We start from the raw sequence: 18,565 nt of genomic DNA, 5'->3' as shown, positions 1-18,565 counted from the left end.
TGCAATTATTACAGACAGAAATCATCCAATGACGCTATTCCTTCAGAGCATAAGCATTTCTTAGTTTTTGAGCCAAGAGATGGGAGGGTTCTGCAAAATGGAGGGAAATGCCTAGGGCTGCAGAAAACTGGATGTCGGGGGCGAAGCAAAGCGTCAGCCTTATCCTACACTTCTAGTCAGCCCACGAAAGCTATTTGTTTAGCAGTTCTTTGGCAAGTGGTCAGATGTTGGCTCCTTTTGACTCCCTGCCATAGAATCACCATGGTGTCTACTTCTTTGCTTTCCTCCAGCCTCAGAGGTGAGTCAGTCCTTGAATGTCCTCATTTTATTGTTCTATGGATATGGATTCCTAGAGAAATTCCTCCTCCCTCCCTGGAGAGCCAGGTCTCCATCTGCCTGTCTCTGGCCTACTTGGAGACTGAAAGGAATTGGGATACATTTTATTTTTAAATAGTTTCTTAAAGCACATCCTCTGGTTAATATGATGTCCTTCAGTTCGGGAAGGACGCATCTTGTCCTTGAGTAACCTCTGGGATGGTACGCAAACAGACCTCTCCGTAGGGCAGCCATCTCCTTCCCACTGGCTTGCCTTCCCTTACCCCCTCACCTCCAGTCACCTGCTACCTGGAGCTTTCCTTCCCCTTCTCTTGTTTGCTGGTGTTTGTTTTTAAGATTTTCACCATCAGCATAGGAACTGAAGTGTGCTGAATCTTAATGAGCCTGTCATACTCTTGTTTAAAAAAAAAAAAAAAGGTAGTCCTGCAGATAGCTGAATGCGGGGTGAATGAGAGCTTCCTGCACCTAGAAGATGGATGGACAGAGTGGTCGGGGATGAACCCATCTCCATGCAAGGATGTGGGAGGTGCCTTTTAATTCCACCTGAGTGAGGGCCCCGTGCTGCGGGCTGCCTGGTCATCCACAGCTGCCGTGGCTTTAGCAGTTCTGTGAGGATGGAATTAAGTTGTACACAGCTCCGGTAAGAAGGGAGGGGAGTGGATGGGAGATGGTGAGCAGATCTTCTCTAATCTTTTAGGCCCTATGGGCTTTGTGCAAGCAGACTGGGAAGGAAAAACAAGAGGAAGAAGGAGGAAGCTGGCTGGCAATTTCCATGGGAATGTCTACCGTGCATGACAATTCTAGGAATTAATGAAGATAATGCATAGTAAAGTCTCCGGTCGGATGCCTGGTGAACGCAGCTGAACTTGATAAATGGGGCCGAATCTGAATTATGTGAAAACAGTTACTTGGTGAGGCTGTGGTCAGGAGGGGAAATAAAAGCTACAACCGCCTTCTAAATACCCTTTGGTCTACCAGGCCCTTGTAGCTACACTACCACAAGGGAGCCTCACAAAGGGCTCTGGTGGGGGCTTCTCATTCTCCAGTCACAGAAAGGAATGCAGGGTTCAGAGAGCTGGCATGGCTTTCCAAAAGGAATAAAGCCGAAAATGATAAAGTTAACCTCTTGAAGGCAGATTTTTCAACTCAAACATCTTCTGCTTTTTCTGGGGATTTTTAAAGTAAAACATAGGAAGCTGATATGTGAAGTAGAATCATCACTTTTTCTAAAATAATATGAAAAGGCAACCCCTTCCAGATAGGGGAGAAATAGGAGAAAAAGTGTTAGGTGACCACATTATATTATATTCAGGGAAAAGCAAAAAATTTACTACTTTTTTTCTGACCTGAGGGCTTTGAAGACCTTAGAAAAAACCTCATGTAATCACCGTTTTTTAAAGCAGAGAATGGATTCCATTCGCTGAGAGGTTAGGTGGCAGAAAAGACCCAAGAGGACAGACTGAGATTTCCTGTGCACACACTGTGCACCAGTAAGGGCTGGCTTGTTGAACTAGTTATTTTGTTAATTCTCCCATATTAGGAACTATTCTCCTATTTTAGGAGGAAGAGAACTATGGTTTACTCAAGGAAGTGAACCAACGTGGCCAAGCCTATGTGGACATTTAATGGCTGAATTGCAATTCCAGTGTGGATCTGTTGGAGTTCGCCCTCACCAAGCTGAAGACTTAATGCAGGGCCTTGCTGAAGATACCCCTTGTGGAGGCCTGCTACATGCTGGGATTCAGGGCAGCATGCTCCCTCCCCGCAGAGTCCTCAATTTCCGTGAGAATCTAAGTGCTGCATGACTCATGCACTGATGTGTGGTACAATTCCGAGTCTTAAAATAACAAATCCCTATCATGAAAGCCAATGCATTCTGATGTCGCATAAATCCTTTTATAATGATCACTTGGTGTCACTGGCTTATTTAAATGGACACATCACTTCTAACAGGGCTTTCCTCATCTGCTCTGCCCTTTAAGTACCAGCAAGCAGGGAAGTAACTCACTGCGCCTTGGCATATCAAGTAGGAGCTGGAGGTGGTTTAAATACTTGAACGTCTCCTGACCTCACCCTGAAGTAAGATGGGAGAGGAGGGGAGGACGTGTCATTTTTGTCATAATAAATTCCCCATATGCCACATTTTTCTTCTCCCTGCAAACCTGGATTGATGACCAGTGGGTTTCGTTTTACGCAGATAACCATGACCCTGATGCTGTGTCCTCGAGACACCGCAGTACATCTCTATGTGACATTGTCTATTATTCTCGTACGAAAGACAGAAACTTAACACACACCAGGCTTTACCTGAGATTCCCTTCTCCCACCCAACAGACACAGGAAGTCTCCAGCTTTATAAGAGCTTGAAGTGAATGTGTTGGAATCCAGGCTTTTACAAAAGATCAACATGGGATGATAATTCACCAAAGGAAAGTAAGGAGGAGTGGTATGTGCATCTCTGGCCCCACCATGGGTTTCTAAAGGTCCAGTCTCAAATGCACCAAGGAAGCCCCTGGGAAGGTTTGTTGGGAGGGGAAACAGAGCCACTTTTCAGAGCAGACCTTTCTGTTCCAGAAGCATCCTGGAGGCTTCTTATGGACAAAATCCTAGACCTCTCTCCAGATGCTTCAAAGACAGAGTCCAGGATTCCACGTGTTACAGTATTCTTGATCCCCAAGCCACTGAAGTTCAAGCTAGGAAGGTTAGTAGTTAACAAGGCAGCCTTCTTACTGATCAGACTGGAGCCTCAACCTCTCTCAGCATGAGTTTCTTGTGTATAAATAGGAAACTAGTAGAGATAAGAATAGCACCTGCCTGGTGGGTTAGTGTGAGGATCAAATAAGATGAACATCTAGAAAGCACCCCGTGTACACTTAGCTAGTATGCAGACACTGCCTTAGCCATTATTAAAATACTTCTAAACCAGCTAATGGAGAGCTGCTGCTCAGAGCGGTCTGCCTCTTCTTGGGGGTTCCTCAGACTTCCTCACCATCCAGCAACTCAAGGGTTAGTGCCCAGCAGAGATGGGAGGCCTGGGTGTGTGTGTGTGGGGGAAGCCTCCAAGAGGTGTGTGAAAGGCTGCTGGTTAATTATCTTCCATTGCAACACGTCCAGGCTGTAATGCCTGCAAGGTGTCACATGAAAAAATTACATAGAGTGAAGCATGCCTGGATGTTCAGGCAAATGTCAGGTCAGGAATGACCCCATCTCAAAGGACAACCTTCACCAGGCTCCCCACTGGGCATCTCTCCATGCTCCTCAGGATGTTGACTCTGAAACTTCCCTTGTCCTCCTCCAGCTTTGACCCCGCTATGGTTCCATCTCTGAACTCTCATCTCTGGGAAGCTTAACTATCATCCATTTCTTTTTGCTCTGGGGCCCTTGTATTTGTACCTGACCTGTCTGGAGACTAACCCTTAGCTTTTAGAGTTGACTGGCTCTTCCCACTACAGCGTGGCCCTAGTCTCCAGGACCCTTTAGGTGGCGCCATCCCTAGATACCTGCTCCACCGCAGGACAGCTGGTCTCAGATGCCAAGCCCTTCTGGGCCTGAGCAAATCTACTGCTCCTTGAGCTCCAAGTTCTAATTCCAACACAGATCATATGTCTGCATCCTTTGAGAACAGTGTGCCAAAGCAGTGGCAAAGAGGAAGAAGGGGAGAGGGCAGAAGGATCCAGAAGCACCGTGACAAAAGACATTGGCAGCCCTGAGCTTTAAGGAGAGGGAGGCTGCTCGAGTTTCTTATCAGTACACGCTGGGAGGTCATGGGCCATTTGTGGCCTTCCTGGCACATCCAGGACACACTAGGGACTCCACATGCAGTTGTTGAATACAGAATAAATGGATGAATGATACCATTAACAGAGATACTTTAGCAGTATTAGCAGAATTGATGTCACTTCTGACCAGAAACTTTCAGAATCAATAGGACATCTGCTATTTCCTCCCTATATGAGGAAGTATGAATCCAGATGAATCTTGACGGCTTATGGTGAGCACAGATCCAGCAGGCCTGACATGGACATGGAATGTGAGGAAGATAAATTTCTATTGTGCTAAGAAGCTGAAACGTTGGGGTTCTTTGTCACTGCACAATGATCTTTGCATCAACAGTGCATGCACAGTGATGCAAAGATCATTGTGCATACTCCTAAAAAAGTTCAGTGGGATCTAGGTCTGATGGTTAGTCAAGAGAGAGTTTTTGGTGAGACTGCCACAGACCGCCAAGGTCTGATAGCTACTGTGCCGGTAGTTGTGGCTTGAAGAAAGAACTGGAAGGTTGACCAAATAGGCACTATCCACTGCAGAATTCGGGCAGCCAGTTGGCCTCCTCCTGGGCTTTGCCTTCCTTCTCCTTCAGAGGAAGGAGCACTGAGCCCTCATACCACCTTCCGAAACATCCGCCATGCACCACCCTCACGATTTACCTGTGTTGTAGCCCCTTCCAAGGGCAGGCCAAGGGCGGTGATTTTTCCACAGGTTTCCAAGGTACCAGTCACTCTGGTTCTCGACCAAGCCCAGGACCTGCTGACCTGTAAAGTACAGAGAAAGCAAAGGTCTTAGATGAAACCAAGCCAAATGCAACAGTGAGAACTGAACAGGAGATAGAGTCAAGGCAGATCATCACAACAGTGGCTTTCATTAGTATGTGTCAGGCCCTGATCTAAGTGCTTCACACATATTAATGCATTTACAACTCCTACTTCGCCAGCCCTGCCATTTGGAGGCCACCTAGAGTAGCTAATTAACTTGCCCGAGGTCACCCACTTACTCTGTGATAAAGCCAGAATCCCCAACCAAGCAGCCAACCATCGGTCCAACCATCCCTTAACTCACCACCAGTATTACTTACTGGCATACCTCGAGTGTTCCAGCTGCAATATTCCCCACTGTATGCTAGTTCAATGGCTTTTTGAGCATTAGCTGCCATCATCTGCTGCCATCAGAGGGCAAAAGTGCCCCTGGTGAGGGAGGTGGAAGCTCATAGACAAGAGCCCCTTTTGGCTGAAGCTTCTCATATCCCCTTTATCTTGAGTCAACAAGCCATGGTGTCATGTCAGTAGTGGAGTGTCTTCTAGAGGAGAACTGCTGCCCTGTCCCCAGCGCCCGGCTCTAATATGTCTGGTCTACTGGAGCCAACAGCAGAGGTGAGCCAGTCCTTTTAGTAACTCAGCATCTTAAGTGAGCTGGTCACCCTCTCCAGTTCTTTGGGCATCCCATACGTGGGATTCCAGGCCTTCTATGGAGGGCACACAGGGCATCAGATCCACCAATCTTCCATGAGACAACCCTATTGTGTAACTTGCAGGAAGTATTCCCTTGGGCCTACTATCAACTATTTTACAGACTAGGAAACCGAGGTTCGCCAGGACTGTGATGTACATGACAGGTGGTGGAGCTAGCACATAATTCAGTATCTGTCTGACACCCAGATTCCTTCCACCATCTCGGTGCAGTCTTACTTGCCTTTACAATAAGCATTTGAGGTAGGAATTGAAAATCCCCATGTTCTAGGAGCAGAAACTGAGGCTTGGACAGTTTAACTTGCTAAAGGTCGCATGACTCATAATCATTGTCTTCTGCAGTGAACCGATGTCTTTGGGGGTTAAAATCTTTATGTTATTGGCCAATCTGAGAAATAAAGGCCTTTCTGACCAAATAAAAGCCCAGCAGCATGTTAAGAAAAACACAGTGTTTCTCCCGGTACACCATGCTGGGTGATATAGAACCTCCTTGGTGTGATGACAGTTCCCTGAAACGATGGTGTGTGGGTTTGGTCTAATTTATTTGATCAATTTATCGAGCTCTTATCTAAATCATCACCCTAGCACAAATACATAAATTAGAGGCATGAGAAAAATACTACCACCCACTTTGTCATTGTATATGATCCCATCTAAAACTTGTAGAATCCCTCAGAAAAACCCATCACCAATTCAGGAAGTGCAAGAGCCAATCAATTCTACATGCAACAAGCTTGGGATATTCATATAGAACTGTGAAATCTGAAAGGCAGGCTGTCCTTAGCAGAGAAACCTGTGTGCCACGTCCTGATGCTGGGACCTCATTACAGAGCTCACATGATAACCTCGCATGGAGGTTGGGGTGTAGAGGGGCTGCAGAGTCCTTAGGGGAGCTGGTTCATAATTACTAATGACCACAGGTTCGGTGTAATGAAGGGTGTCGCATGCTCAGACAATATGGGGGCAGCCTGGGTGGCTCAGTTAAGTGTCTGCCTTCAGTTCAGATCATGATCTCGGGGTCCTGGGATCGAGCCCTGCATTGGGCTTCCCGCTCAGCAGGGAGTCTGCTTCTCCCTTTCCCTCTGACCCTCCTCCCTGCTTGTATTCTCACTCTTTCTCTGTCTCAGATAAATAAATAAGAATCTTAAAAAAAAAAAAAAAAAGAAATGACAAAAGGGGAGTGTTCTTTCATTGAACTCAGGTGGCCACCTGAATTTCAGGTAAGGTAATCTTCAGCTACCTGAAGTCCAAATTTTGTATTCTCACATTCTATGCATAGTGTTCTGCCCCAGTCTACTTCCTCAGAAGCTTTCTCTAAGTAGCCACACTTTATTCCTGCCAAATGAAAATGTACAGTTTTGTTGTTTGCATTCTCCCTTCTGGCTCTTGCTCACATGGCTCTTGCTTGGCGGGAACTGCCCTTACCCTCGGCCAACTCCTGCCCGGAATCCCTTCCAGGGCATCTCCAGCACAAAGACATCTATGAACACCACTAAGTCTGAATCTTTACCTTTGCTCACACATGAGACGGGAGACAGCTCTATTTAGCACTTCCTCCTGGCATTTTTTGCCATCAGCTGACTTATGCCCTGTCAAAGGCAGCGTGGGTGACACACGGGCACACCCACACCTCATTTGTAAATATCCACTTCTACCTTAGTCCAACGGCAAGGACTAAGTAGCATCCAACACACTAACAGGTACTAATAAATGTCTGCTAAATATATGACATCCGGTGGGTAAACCCCTCCCGACTGCGGGACCCATAATGTTAGTATATTAGTATTCTCACATCTTTGAAGCTGCAGAGCATTTTGCCCTCCCCTCATTCACCAAGATTGACACATTCTCCCAGAATTCTTATTTAGAAGTGTGGAGGCATGAGAGAATTAATAGATGATATTAACCCCATATTCCCAGATACCGAACCAATTTAGAGGTAAAAAAAGTGAGAGCAAAATGTCACCTTATTATTGCAAGTTAGAGGACTTACTGTAGATAGGCATCATGCCAAAACCCTGACCACAGTTAAAGTTCTAGAAGGACCTAACTGTTATGCTGGATGACCTCCAAAGAAACCCTCATGGATGGGCTTGCTCTCTTTCTGAAGCTTCCAGATGAGCTTGGATGATGATAGTTAAAAATAGCTATCACTTTTACAGCACTCAATACATTCTAGCCCCTAATGCTCCAAACGGTTCAGGGGCTTCACAAGCCCACTCACAAAACCCAGGCTACTAATTTTAATCACTGACAGAGCAGCTAATGGATCTGTCTAAAAAAGCAAAACAAAGGCTCAGTAGTTGTTTATTATTTTGCATTTTCTCAACCAGTGGATATTAAAATTACCGCTATCATGATGCTAATTAAGGAATTTTTTTTTTTAGACCCTAAAGAGGGCTGGCATGTGTTAAAAGAGTTGTTTGCGACGATCATGAGAAATGCAGCCCAGGTGCAAAGTGAGAGACAGGGAATTTGGTGAACACGACTTGAGATTAACCATGCAGAGCCTTCCTTCTCTGGAGATTGAGACCTTGAGTTCAAGCCTTCAGCAGAGCAACCAGTGTAGAGGTGCTTCCAGGTGTCATCACTACACTTCTGCAGTTTTCCACATGGGTGAGGAAGATGCCAGATTTGCTGCACAGAGCTGAGTGGGAGTATGTATCTATCTTGGTGAATGAAGGGGGGGCAAAATGCTCTTTCTGAAGCTTCCAGGTGAACTTGGGTGATGCTAGTTAAAAATAGCTTATCATGTTGGCAAATCCAATTCCAATAAATAAATATAGAAAAAAATAGATTATTACTTACAGAGCACTCAGTACTTTCCAGGCCCCAATGCACCACACAGGATTCTAGTCATTGGGTCTAGTCATTTGCATTACAAAAAGCCCAGGTAATTGGAAAGCACCTTGAAGTCTGAGAATTACTGAACCAGGTCTGGAAGCTGTGTCCCAGGTTTGGTCTGGGGTGAGGCTCGCGTGCGGAACCCTTAACACAAAATAAACTGGAATCTAAATCCCGCCCACAAACCAGCAGAATTCAGTGGCAGCCTCCAGTGTTACACTTCTTCCTCTTCTTCTACTTCTATTTTTTAAAAAAGATTTCATCTATTTATTCATGAGAGACACAGAGAGAGGCAGAGACACAGGCAGAGGGAGAAGCAGGCTCCTTGCGGGGAGCCGGATGTGGGACTCCATTCCAGGACCCCGGGATCATGACCTGAGCCGAAGGCAGACGCTCAACCACTGAGCCATCTAGGAGCCCCCAGTGTTATGCTTCTTAAGGACAGTGAAGTGATGAAGAAAACGAATCCCAGAGCCAGACTGCCCAGGTTCAAACCCCAGCTCCTCTACTTATTAGCTGTGTGACTTCAAACAAGTTACCTAACTTCTTGGTGCCTGTTTTTTCACTCATTTATTTATAAAGTGACGTTAACACATAGGATATATCTTAGATTTTTTTTTTCTCTAGGCACAAGTTAATTTTGTGCTTTTTTGCTTATTCAAATGTTGCAACTTAACAATGCCTGGAAAACTAGTAAAACTGTTCAGGAGGTATTTACTCTTATCATTACATGCAGAATTCCCTGGCCCCGGTTCTATCCCGGTCGCCTGCACTCAGGAGGCGTCTGTGGTTTCGGCCATCTCCCTGGCTCCTTCCTTAGCTGCCTAGGTCCTTTCTCTTCCTAAGACTTTGGTTTAGTTTAGCAACCGGCTGAGGCTTTGCTGTGTCAGATAGCACACAACAAACCAAGGAATCAAAGACAGATAAAACACGGCCCTCACCCTAACAGGCAGCTAGAAGAGGAGGCAGAGAAGCACTTCTGAAGCAGCTGGTACGCGCAGTGATAGAAACAGCGGCACGTCGGAGGAGTGGAGGGCAGGAAGTAATGGGTTCTGTGGGGGACGGTGGGGGACCGGCTGGGCGCCTCTTGGGCGTCGCCTGCTGCATCCTTTGCTGCTCGATGGGCTAGACCTGCCCCATCGACACCGCCCTCCACACTCCCAGGCCTCCCTGATAACAGTGCTACCTCCCAACACCCCTCTCCGCAGAGGCCCTGCTGCTCCCTGGTGACAGTGCATGAGACAGGTCATGCCAACCCCAGCTCAGCAGCCAGGCGGCATCATCTGGTCTCCAGAGGTCAAAGTCGACAGCTTCAGCCTGGGTGATGCGAGCACACGAGGCCTGCTGTCCCGTGAAGAGGTGAAGTCCCAGGGGACTCCTCCTGGGGTGGGGGTGGGGGGGCCACGGGCTGCTGGCGCGCCCCCTCCCTCAGCATTCCGCACTGTCTCGTCTTCTTAGGAGTTATTATAATAAAACACCGTGACTAACAGAAACGGCTTTGTCATTGTTTTCTGGGCGGCCCTGTGGTTATGATTAAGTGCACTGTTCCCCGTCTCCCTTACTCGAGGCACGAGTTAACTTATGAAAATGAAGCTGTCTTCTTTGCTTATTCATACATCACCACTAACAGCCAGACAAGAGCGAACAAGCTTGCTATTCTGCTGGGGCCCTGGTGTCGGTGTCAGCAGCCAGCAGACGGATGGCTCCGGGCTGGGAACCCCCCTCGCTCCCTCCTTCCACTGCTTTTGGTTCGAGGCAGGGTTCTGCTCGGGGTGGGGGGTGGTGAGGCCCCAGGAGCGGGCCCTGGAGAGGCTTCCGTGTGGCACACCAGGCACGGATGGGGCGGGCTGGGCATCACCCACCAGCTAGGAGAAGGCGGCGTGGTGAATTATAGACACAAAGGGATTGTAACCCAGACTGACGTGGGTTCTAGCCTTAGCTCCTCATGGCTTGGTCGAGGTCTTACTTTTTCTGAGCCTTGCTTTGTTCTTTTGTTTTGTTTTGTTTTTTTAACTGCAAAATGGCAAGAAGAGAATCTACCCCCTTGCCTGCAAGAACGGATGTGCAGATCAGGTGACAGAGGTTAAGTGCTCACCTTCAGGTAGATGCTTCCTCCTGGATGATGGTCGTTGTGCCTGATGTTTGAGATTTCTCCTCAAGGGCTGACACTAGCTGCACAGACTCGACTCGGCGAAATCTGGCCCCACTGCCCATACCCTGTCCTATTGGCCTTTGCCCTGACCCCCTGCGACTTTCTGAAGCCCTCTCAGCTTTGGTGACACTAGTCCCTTGGCTGTCTTCTTCCCTCCAGATATTCTTTTTCTGCCTCCCCTTGGATGCTGGTGTTCCCCAACTCCCGTCCTTAGCCCCCTTTTCTTCTTGCTCTACGTTTTATCCCTGGGTGACAGGATCTACTCCAGTGGCCTCAAATACCACCGACAGGAAGTTAATCACCCACCTCCATCCCAGCTCAGACTGCTTTTCAGAGCTTCTGCTCTTAAATCCTTGCTTGTCACATCCCTGCCATAACCAAATCCCACAGATTTTATCTGCTATTTCTCAAACTCGTCCCCTCCCCTGTTCTGTCACCCCCTCAACCTGTCTCTCCTTCCTAGATTACTTGGCAGATCACACTTGATCACCTTTCCCTCAGGGGAGCCTTGCTGTTCCATTCTGCCCACAAAGAAATATTCTGCAAGTGCAAATTTGATAATTTTGCTTCCTTGATTAAAAAGCTTAATGCTCCCAGGCCCCCGTATAGTGTGGATGGATGGATGAAAAAGAAGTACTATCTGTCATCGACCATCCTAGCCCATCTGGAACTGATGAATTCTACCTGAATGGGATGGAGGTGGATGCTTACAGGTTAATCTCCCCAGGTAATAAACACCAGAGACGGGTAGTTCTAGCTCTGATCACAGATGCTCCTAGGGCTGTCTCCGTATCCCCACCACCAGGAAAGTTCCTGGATGCACAGAGAATCTGCCAATCACTGCTGCATATCAAACAGCTCTGCTTATACCAGCAGGTGAATATTAAAATGTTATAACCAGGGGCTGTCTGGGGTATCAGCAGAGAAAGCAACAATGACTTTCCAACCTCATATTTATTCTAATAAGCTATTTTAAAATAGAAAAGCCTTTAATAGTATCATTCAGTGCATGTCTGGGTGCAGGATGGCTAATAATAAGGAAAACATATATTATCACATTGCCGTTTACTAAACATCCTGAAAGAACTGCTGCAAGCCTGCCCTGGTTGCCCCGGCTACTGGGTGCGGAATAATCAAGCATCCCCTTAGAAGATGCCACACAAAAGGGTATTTAAGCAACTCTGAATGGGTTGAAAAGGACTGTTTCTGAACCTGCATGTTTCACTTAAATGCACTCTGGGATCACAGAAATTCATAGGCTCAGCAAAGATCTGAGTACTCACTCTGGGGCCACTTGCTTTATACAGGTGGAGCCAGAGTAGGGGGATGAGGGGCTTAGGGACACAACACCTAGTCCTGGGACTCTACTGCCGACTCTATGCTATGTTTTCTACACATCAGTTTCTCTGACTTGGTTACCCCTTCTTTCCTGGAGCGTGAATATAATTCTCACCTGGTTCAAATTTTAGCTCTCCTACATTTGACCGGTAATCCTAGGTAAATTCTTTGGTCCTCGGTTTCCACCTCTGGAAAATGGTAAAGGTATCTATTTCAGGGGGCTTCACTGAGATCCTTGAGCAGGTTCATGTGTCTCAGGTTCATACTGCGTGGCCTTGAGTCAGAACCCATGTACTCCCATTCGTCAATCATTGGTTGCCAGGGGGTACTGGGTGAAGTGCCCCTGTTCTGAATCGTTGTTCAGGCAACCTCGATTTCATTTAGAGATAAAGACCCCATCCTTGCTGACCTCGACAGCTGATGGATAATCCCTTCTAAGAGGAATTAGAATCTGTGTCACTCTAGAAGGTAGAATTAGGCTGAATGAGTGAAGATTGGAGGAAGACAGATTTTGCTTCTTAAAAGCAAGACTGCAAGAGTTCCATTAGAGTTCACCAAGATGGAAACCAGCTGCCTTTCTAGGGAGCAGCTTCTGAACACTGGCATGGTTCTGGAAGAGGCTGCACGATTCAGCCCTCATCCAGCAGGTATTCACCAAGACCCTACTGTGCATGGGGCTGTGTCAACTGCTGAAGACACAGCACTGAAGAAAACAGAGTCCTTGCCTTCTGGATTTTATGATCTCTACAAAGAACTTCTCAAATGGGTTAGCTATCATTGGCCAGGCCCCACCTCTAACCTCCCTAGCCTCCGGGGTAGGCTAGGGGCTTTCTCTGCAAAGACAGCTCCATTAATTCTCATGTATGGCAGGTTTGGGGACCTCTGCAGTGGGAGGTCACCCAGCTGTTATGCTGTGGGAGAAGGGTTTCTGCATTAGATTTGATGATCTCAAAGCTCCCTTCCAACCTGTGAGCTCGCTTTACTGTAAGCCCAAAGGACCTTTCTCAGTAGCCCCTCAGGCTGTACTGTCCCCATACACATTCTTCTTCCACTTGCACTGTATATGTGTGCACACAGGTGCCTTATGATGGGAGCCTGTTTTTCTCAGGGCAGCCCCCTTTTTGTGAGCACTTTGTCCAGGCACTGGGATACGTGCTTTCCATGCGTTGTCTCAGAATACCTTACAACAACCCCATGAGGTGGGTGTGGTGCTTATCTGTATTGTTTGGAAAAAAACTGAGGTTTGGAGAAGGTACATCACTTGTCAAGGACAAGTGGTTGGGACCCCAGAAGTTGGGCTCTATTCAGGTCTCTTGGTTGCAAATGCCTGTTTTTTTTTTTTTAAAGATTATTTATTTATTATTTGTTTGCTTATTTATTTATTTATTCATTCATTCATTCATGAGACACACAGAGAGAGAGACAGAGACATAGGCAGAGGGAGAAGCAGGCTCTCTGTGGGGAGTCTGATGAGGGACTCAATCCCAGGACCCTGGGATCATGCCCTAAGCCAAAGGCAGATGCTTAATCACCAAGCCACCCAGGCGTCCTAAAAGCCTGTGTTTCCATACCTATACTCATTGTTAGGAACAATCTGCAAGGCATCTCCTGCCCTAAATACCACCATGAGAAAAACTTCAAAGGACAGGAGAAAATGGGTAGAAAGGCTGGCCAAGGATTATTTGAGCTGCACAGCTGTTCCTGCCTGTGCTGCCACCAGGGGCTGTAGGTCCAGAATACTGCAGAGTCCTCTGCTGTCCATCAGGTGCTCTGAGACTAATTTCCTTCAGCATTAATCCCACGGCACTGAGCTGGAGCACTTTCCTACCCAGGGGCACCCAGAGAGAACAGAAGGACAGCCTGAGGCTCAGAACAGAGTCTACAATCCAATAAAGGTCCAGATAACGATTCCATCTGCCACGTGCAAGAGCAAGTCCCCACCCACCCTCTCCAGTCAGTCCCAAGCGGGCCCACATTAACTTAATTTATGGTTTAAAAACTCCTGCTCAATCGCAAATAATGATTTCTCTCTTCTTCCTTCCCTGAACTTTGGTCTTTGGAAATGGGAAAAACTAAAAAGGAACTCAGGGCCAGCCTTTGGGCTCTCTTCCAAGGCTGCTTTTATCACACTGACTCCCAGGACGCTTGGCTGCTGTCACCTCTCAGATGAGGCCCCAGCCAGGGGAGCAGAGCTGGCCTGGATCCAGCTACAACTTCCATCCGTGGACTGCTTGGATCCTTTTTTTAAAAAACACAATTTGTTGGCATCTTTCTGATACTTCATTCACGGACACTCCTTTGTCTCACTGGTAACACTGCCTAGGAGAAATTATCTCACTTTTCCTACTGGGGCTGCAGGAAAAAGCACTTGTTTGTAGGATTCTCAGACCACCAGAGAAGTTCTGGCTTTTCCAATTATAGTTGACCCTTGAACAACATGGGTTTGAACGTGCAAGTCCACCTACACATTGTGGATTTTTTTTTTTGATGAATACGGTACTATAAATGCATTTTCTCTTCTGATTTTCTTAATATTTCCTTTTCTCAAGCTTGCTTGCTTATAAGAATACAGTATATAATACATATAACATACAAAATATGTGCTCATCAACTGTTTACATTATCACTAAGACTTCTAGTCAACAGGTAGGTAAGTTTTGAAGGAGTCAAAAGTTATACGTGGATTTTTCAACTGAGTAGGGTGGTGGTGGTGGTGGGGGTTGGGGCTCCTAACCCTGTCATTGTTCAAATGTCATTTGTAGTAACTGTGTGTCCTGGACCAAAACTACTTGATTTTTTGAGCTTTAGTTTTTATTTCTTTAAAATAGTGATTCGAAGGGGCACATGCACCCTAATGTTTATAGCAGCAATGCCCACAGTAGCCAAAATATGGAAAGAGCCCATATGTCCATCAACAGATGAACAGATAAAGAAGATGTGGTATGTACATATATATACCACATTATACATATACAATGGAATATTACTCAGCCATCAAAAAAGAATGAAATCTTGCCATTTGGAATAATGTGGATGGAACTAGAGGGTATTGTGCTAAATGAAAGAAGTCTCAGAGAAAAAGACAAATACTTTATGATTTCACTCATAGTGGAATTTAAGAAACAAAACAGATGAACATCAGGGAAGGGAAGGAAAAATAAGATTAAAACAGAAAGGGAGGCAAATTATAAGACTTTTAATTCTTGGAAACTGAGGGCTGCTGGAGGGGAGGTGGGTGGGGGGATGGGGTAATTAGGTGATGGGCATTAAGGAGGGCACGTGATGTGATGAACACTGGGTATTGTACGCAACTTATGGATCATTAAATTCTACCCCTGAAACTAATAATACGCTATATGTTAACTAAATAGAATTTAAATAAATAAAAATAAATAAAATAGATGATGGTAAAAATCCATCCTATTTCCACTATATGGTTTCAAGAGTGAAATAAAATGTTGTAAACTATAAACTACTGTTCAACTTTAAGTATTACCATCATTAGCAAACATTTCTGGGTCTTCTGTAGCTATTACTCAATTTTTCCCCTACAGTATTCCTGATTATAGCATTATTACTTGCTGATAGTCTACATAAGCAGAGGCCTGACACAGCAAACTTTATTCTTTGAAACATGGCCTGGAAGGCGGAAGTGGCCAGTAGATGCCTCAGTGTGGCTCAGCAGCAGCCAGAAAGCATGAGGACCAAATCTGTCTTCTTATGACTGGCCCTCGGGCAGATTATAGAGATGTAGGGATGCTCATTCAATGAGGGAGGACACAGAGGAAGTTTGGAACAGAGATACTAAAACACTAGAGGATCACCACCAGTCTGGACCACTCAGTGTCAGGTTAATGAAACTTCATATTTTGAAGTTCTCTCATTGCCATGAGGTCAATCACTTGTCCATTTAGCGAATACTTATTGAATACATATTGGTTAAGCACCAGGCTGGGCCATGGGGATGCAACAGTGGGTGAATCATGAGACAGTCCCTGCCCTCAGTGTAGCTTACAGCCTTGGAGGACAGATACACTTGCTAGGGATGCTGTAACAAGTACCACAGATGGGGTGGCTGCAGTGCCAGAATTTATTTTTTCACAGTCCTGGAAGCTGGAAGTCCCAAATCAAGGTGTTGGCAGAGTTGTTTCTTTGAGTTTTCTCTCCTTGACTTGTAGATAACCACCTTCTCCCTGTGTCTTCATGGGATCCCTCTCTGTGTGTGTGTGTCCGTGTTCTAATTTCTTCTTATAAGGACAGTGGTCACATCACATTAGGGCCCTTCCTAAGGACCTCATGCAAACTTCATGACCTCTCTAAAAAACATTCTCTCCAAAGGCAATTAACATTCTGAGGTATTAGGGGTTAGAACTTCAATATATGAATTCTGGGGGACATAATTCAGCCCATGACATAGGGCAAGGTCACTAAACAATCACACCAATCAACAAGTGTGAAACTGTGACTCTGGAAGGTCTGGGGGAGTGAGGTCAGAGGTCTGAGTGCTGCCAGGGTCTGTAAGAGGGGAAGTCAGCCAAGAAGGTGATCTGAACAAAGAAAGATCCGATCGCAATCTGAAGGAAGATGGGAAGAGCACCAAGGTAGAGGGACAGTGTGTGTTAAGACCTTGCAGCAGGAAGCTTGACAAGGCGAAGGATGCATCACACAAAGATACCTGGTCTCGGTCTCTGGTTCTGGCACAGAGTTCCTAAAAGCTTTGGAATTTCCTGAGTGCGAAGGGTGATAGGAGCATCTTTTGTTATAATGAGGTGACTCTTGGTAGGCCCCAAGAGCACTACATGGGGGCTGGCTGCCAGAAAGACCAAGTCTTGATTAGAAGCTTAGGAATTTCACCCCATTGCCCAACCTCTAGGGAGGGGAAAGGAGCTGGAGACTGAGTTTATCACAAATGACCATGATTTAATCAACCATGCTTACCTAATGAAACCTCCATAAAGACCCTACATGATGGGATTCAGAGAGCTTATGGGTTGGTGAACACTTCAGGGTGCTCAAGGGTGGTGCACTCAGCACAGCATGGCCCCTCCACATGCCTCCCTCCACCTTGCCTTAGGCATCTCTTCCACTTGGCTGTTCCTGTTTTGTAGTCTTTATAATCAACCACTAGTAGTAAGTAAAGTGGGCTCCTGAGTCCTGTGATCTAGCAAATAGCAAACCTACATGAGGAGACGGGCTGTGGGAGGCCCTGACTCGGGGGCCAAGTCGAATGGAGATGTGGGTAATCCGGTGGGCCTGATACTCATGCCTGGTGTCTGAAGTGCAGGCAGTCCTGCAGGACGGAGCCCGTAAGCCCATGGGGTCTGATGCCAACTCTGGGTAGTAATGTCAGATTTGAACTGTGGGATGCCCCCTTGGTATCTTCAGAGAGGTGGAGCACTGGTTGGTGTCAGGAGGAAGAACTACTGCTCAAGGGACTAACGGCGAGCATGGCCAACACACAGACCACACAGAGGAGGTGGGGGAGGAGACTGCAGTTGGTAGGCAGACCTGCCCAGGGTAAGGAGGCTGCTCCGTGCAGGACAAGCAGGGGCACAGCTGAAGAGTCTGAGGCAGGCGGGACCATCTGGTCCCATGACACCAGGCACCATCTGCAAGGAAGACAGTGTGAACAGCCCCAGCTATGGTCAGTGAGGTCAGTGTGATCAGAGTTTTCTCTTTCGTTCATTCATTCGTTTGCTCCTTCCTCTTTTTTCTCTCTCTTTCTTTCTTTTAGAAATAGCCCATTGGAGACATGCATGAGCAGAGAGGTGAGGGCTGCAGACACACATCACGCTCAGCAAACACCTTCTGAGGGACCTGTGTGCAGGTGGCAGACCTGGGCTGAGGGCCATCCGTACCCTCAGCCCAGGTGAGGTGCTTGTGATCTACTAAGGGGACGGGGAGTGGAGGAATGGGGGCAGACTCTGCTGCTCTCCTAACCCAGGGTCTCCCAGGGTTCCAAGTACCCTGGAGAGCACTGAAGTGCTCTCTCCCTTCTGGGAACAGTACTGTGGGGACAACAACAAGTTACCCTGTGTCTGGAGCCAATCAGGCTCTGGGAGAGAGGTGGTTAAGGCAACGCTATGAAATTACCTACGTGTCTTGGGGGATACAAAAGAGGTATGCCGGGAGTGGGTTAAGTCTCTGAGGAGGTGGGACTTGCCTCCTAAAACAAGTCAAATCAGCACAGGGAGGAGGAGGAAAGTGCAGCCAGGTAAAGAGGATGAGGAGAGACAAGTTCTCAAGCAAGAACTCCCACATGTGCTCTGGAGTCATCATGGGGAGACATGGAATAATAACAAAATAAGGTGCTTGGCCATAAAAAGGAACGAAGTACTGATGCGTGCTACAACTTGGCTGAACCTTGTTCATGTTATGCCTCATGAAAGAAGCCGGACACCAAAGACCCCATACTGTACGATTCCTTTTATAGATCTAGAGTAGGCAAATTCACAAAGAGAAAGTAGGTCAGTGGTTAACGGGACACAGAGGGAGGGTTGGTGGGGAGCGATTATTTGCTGCGTACGGGAGTGTTCTTGTGGGGTGACGAGAGTGTCTTGAAACTAGAGAGAGGTGACAGCTGCATAACACTATCAACAACAAAACACTGCTGACTCACACATTTAAAAATGGCTAATTGTTTGAAGTTCTG

At 46.7% G+C, this 18,565-nt stretch overlaps 1 protein-coding gene across 4 annotated transcripts in view; it reads right to left on the bottom strand.

The window, feature by feature from the left end:
• The window catches only part of LARGE1 (LARGE xylosyl- and glucuronyltransferase 1), a 525,183-nt gene that overhangs the window by 111,773 nt on the left and 394,845 nt on the right, over positions 1 to 18,565 (bottom strand). For all 4 annotated transcript variants that reach the window (XM_055328305.1, XM_055328304.1, XM_055328306.1 and 1 more), the window contains exon 7: positions 4,764 to 4,868. In XM_055328305.1, the coding sequence (XP_055184280.1) occupies positions 4,764 to 4,868 (105 nt within the window). The remainder of the gene's footprint in view (positions 1 to 4,763; positions 4,869 to 18,565) is intronic.

The sequence above is a fragment of the Nyctereutes procyonoides genome, unplaced genomic scaffold (assembly GCF_905146905.1).
Source record: "Nyctereutes procyonoides isolate TBG_1078 unplaced genomic scaffold, NYPRO_anot_genome, whole genome shotgun sequence".
Classification (NCBI taxonomy): Eukaryota; Metazoa; Chordata; class Mammalia; order Carnivora; family Canidae; genus Nyctereutes; species Nyctereutes procyonoides.
This window is presented reverse-complemented; position numbering and strand designations above follow the sequence as displayed.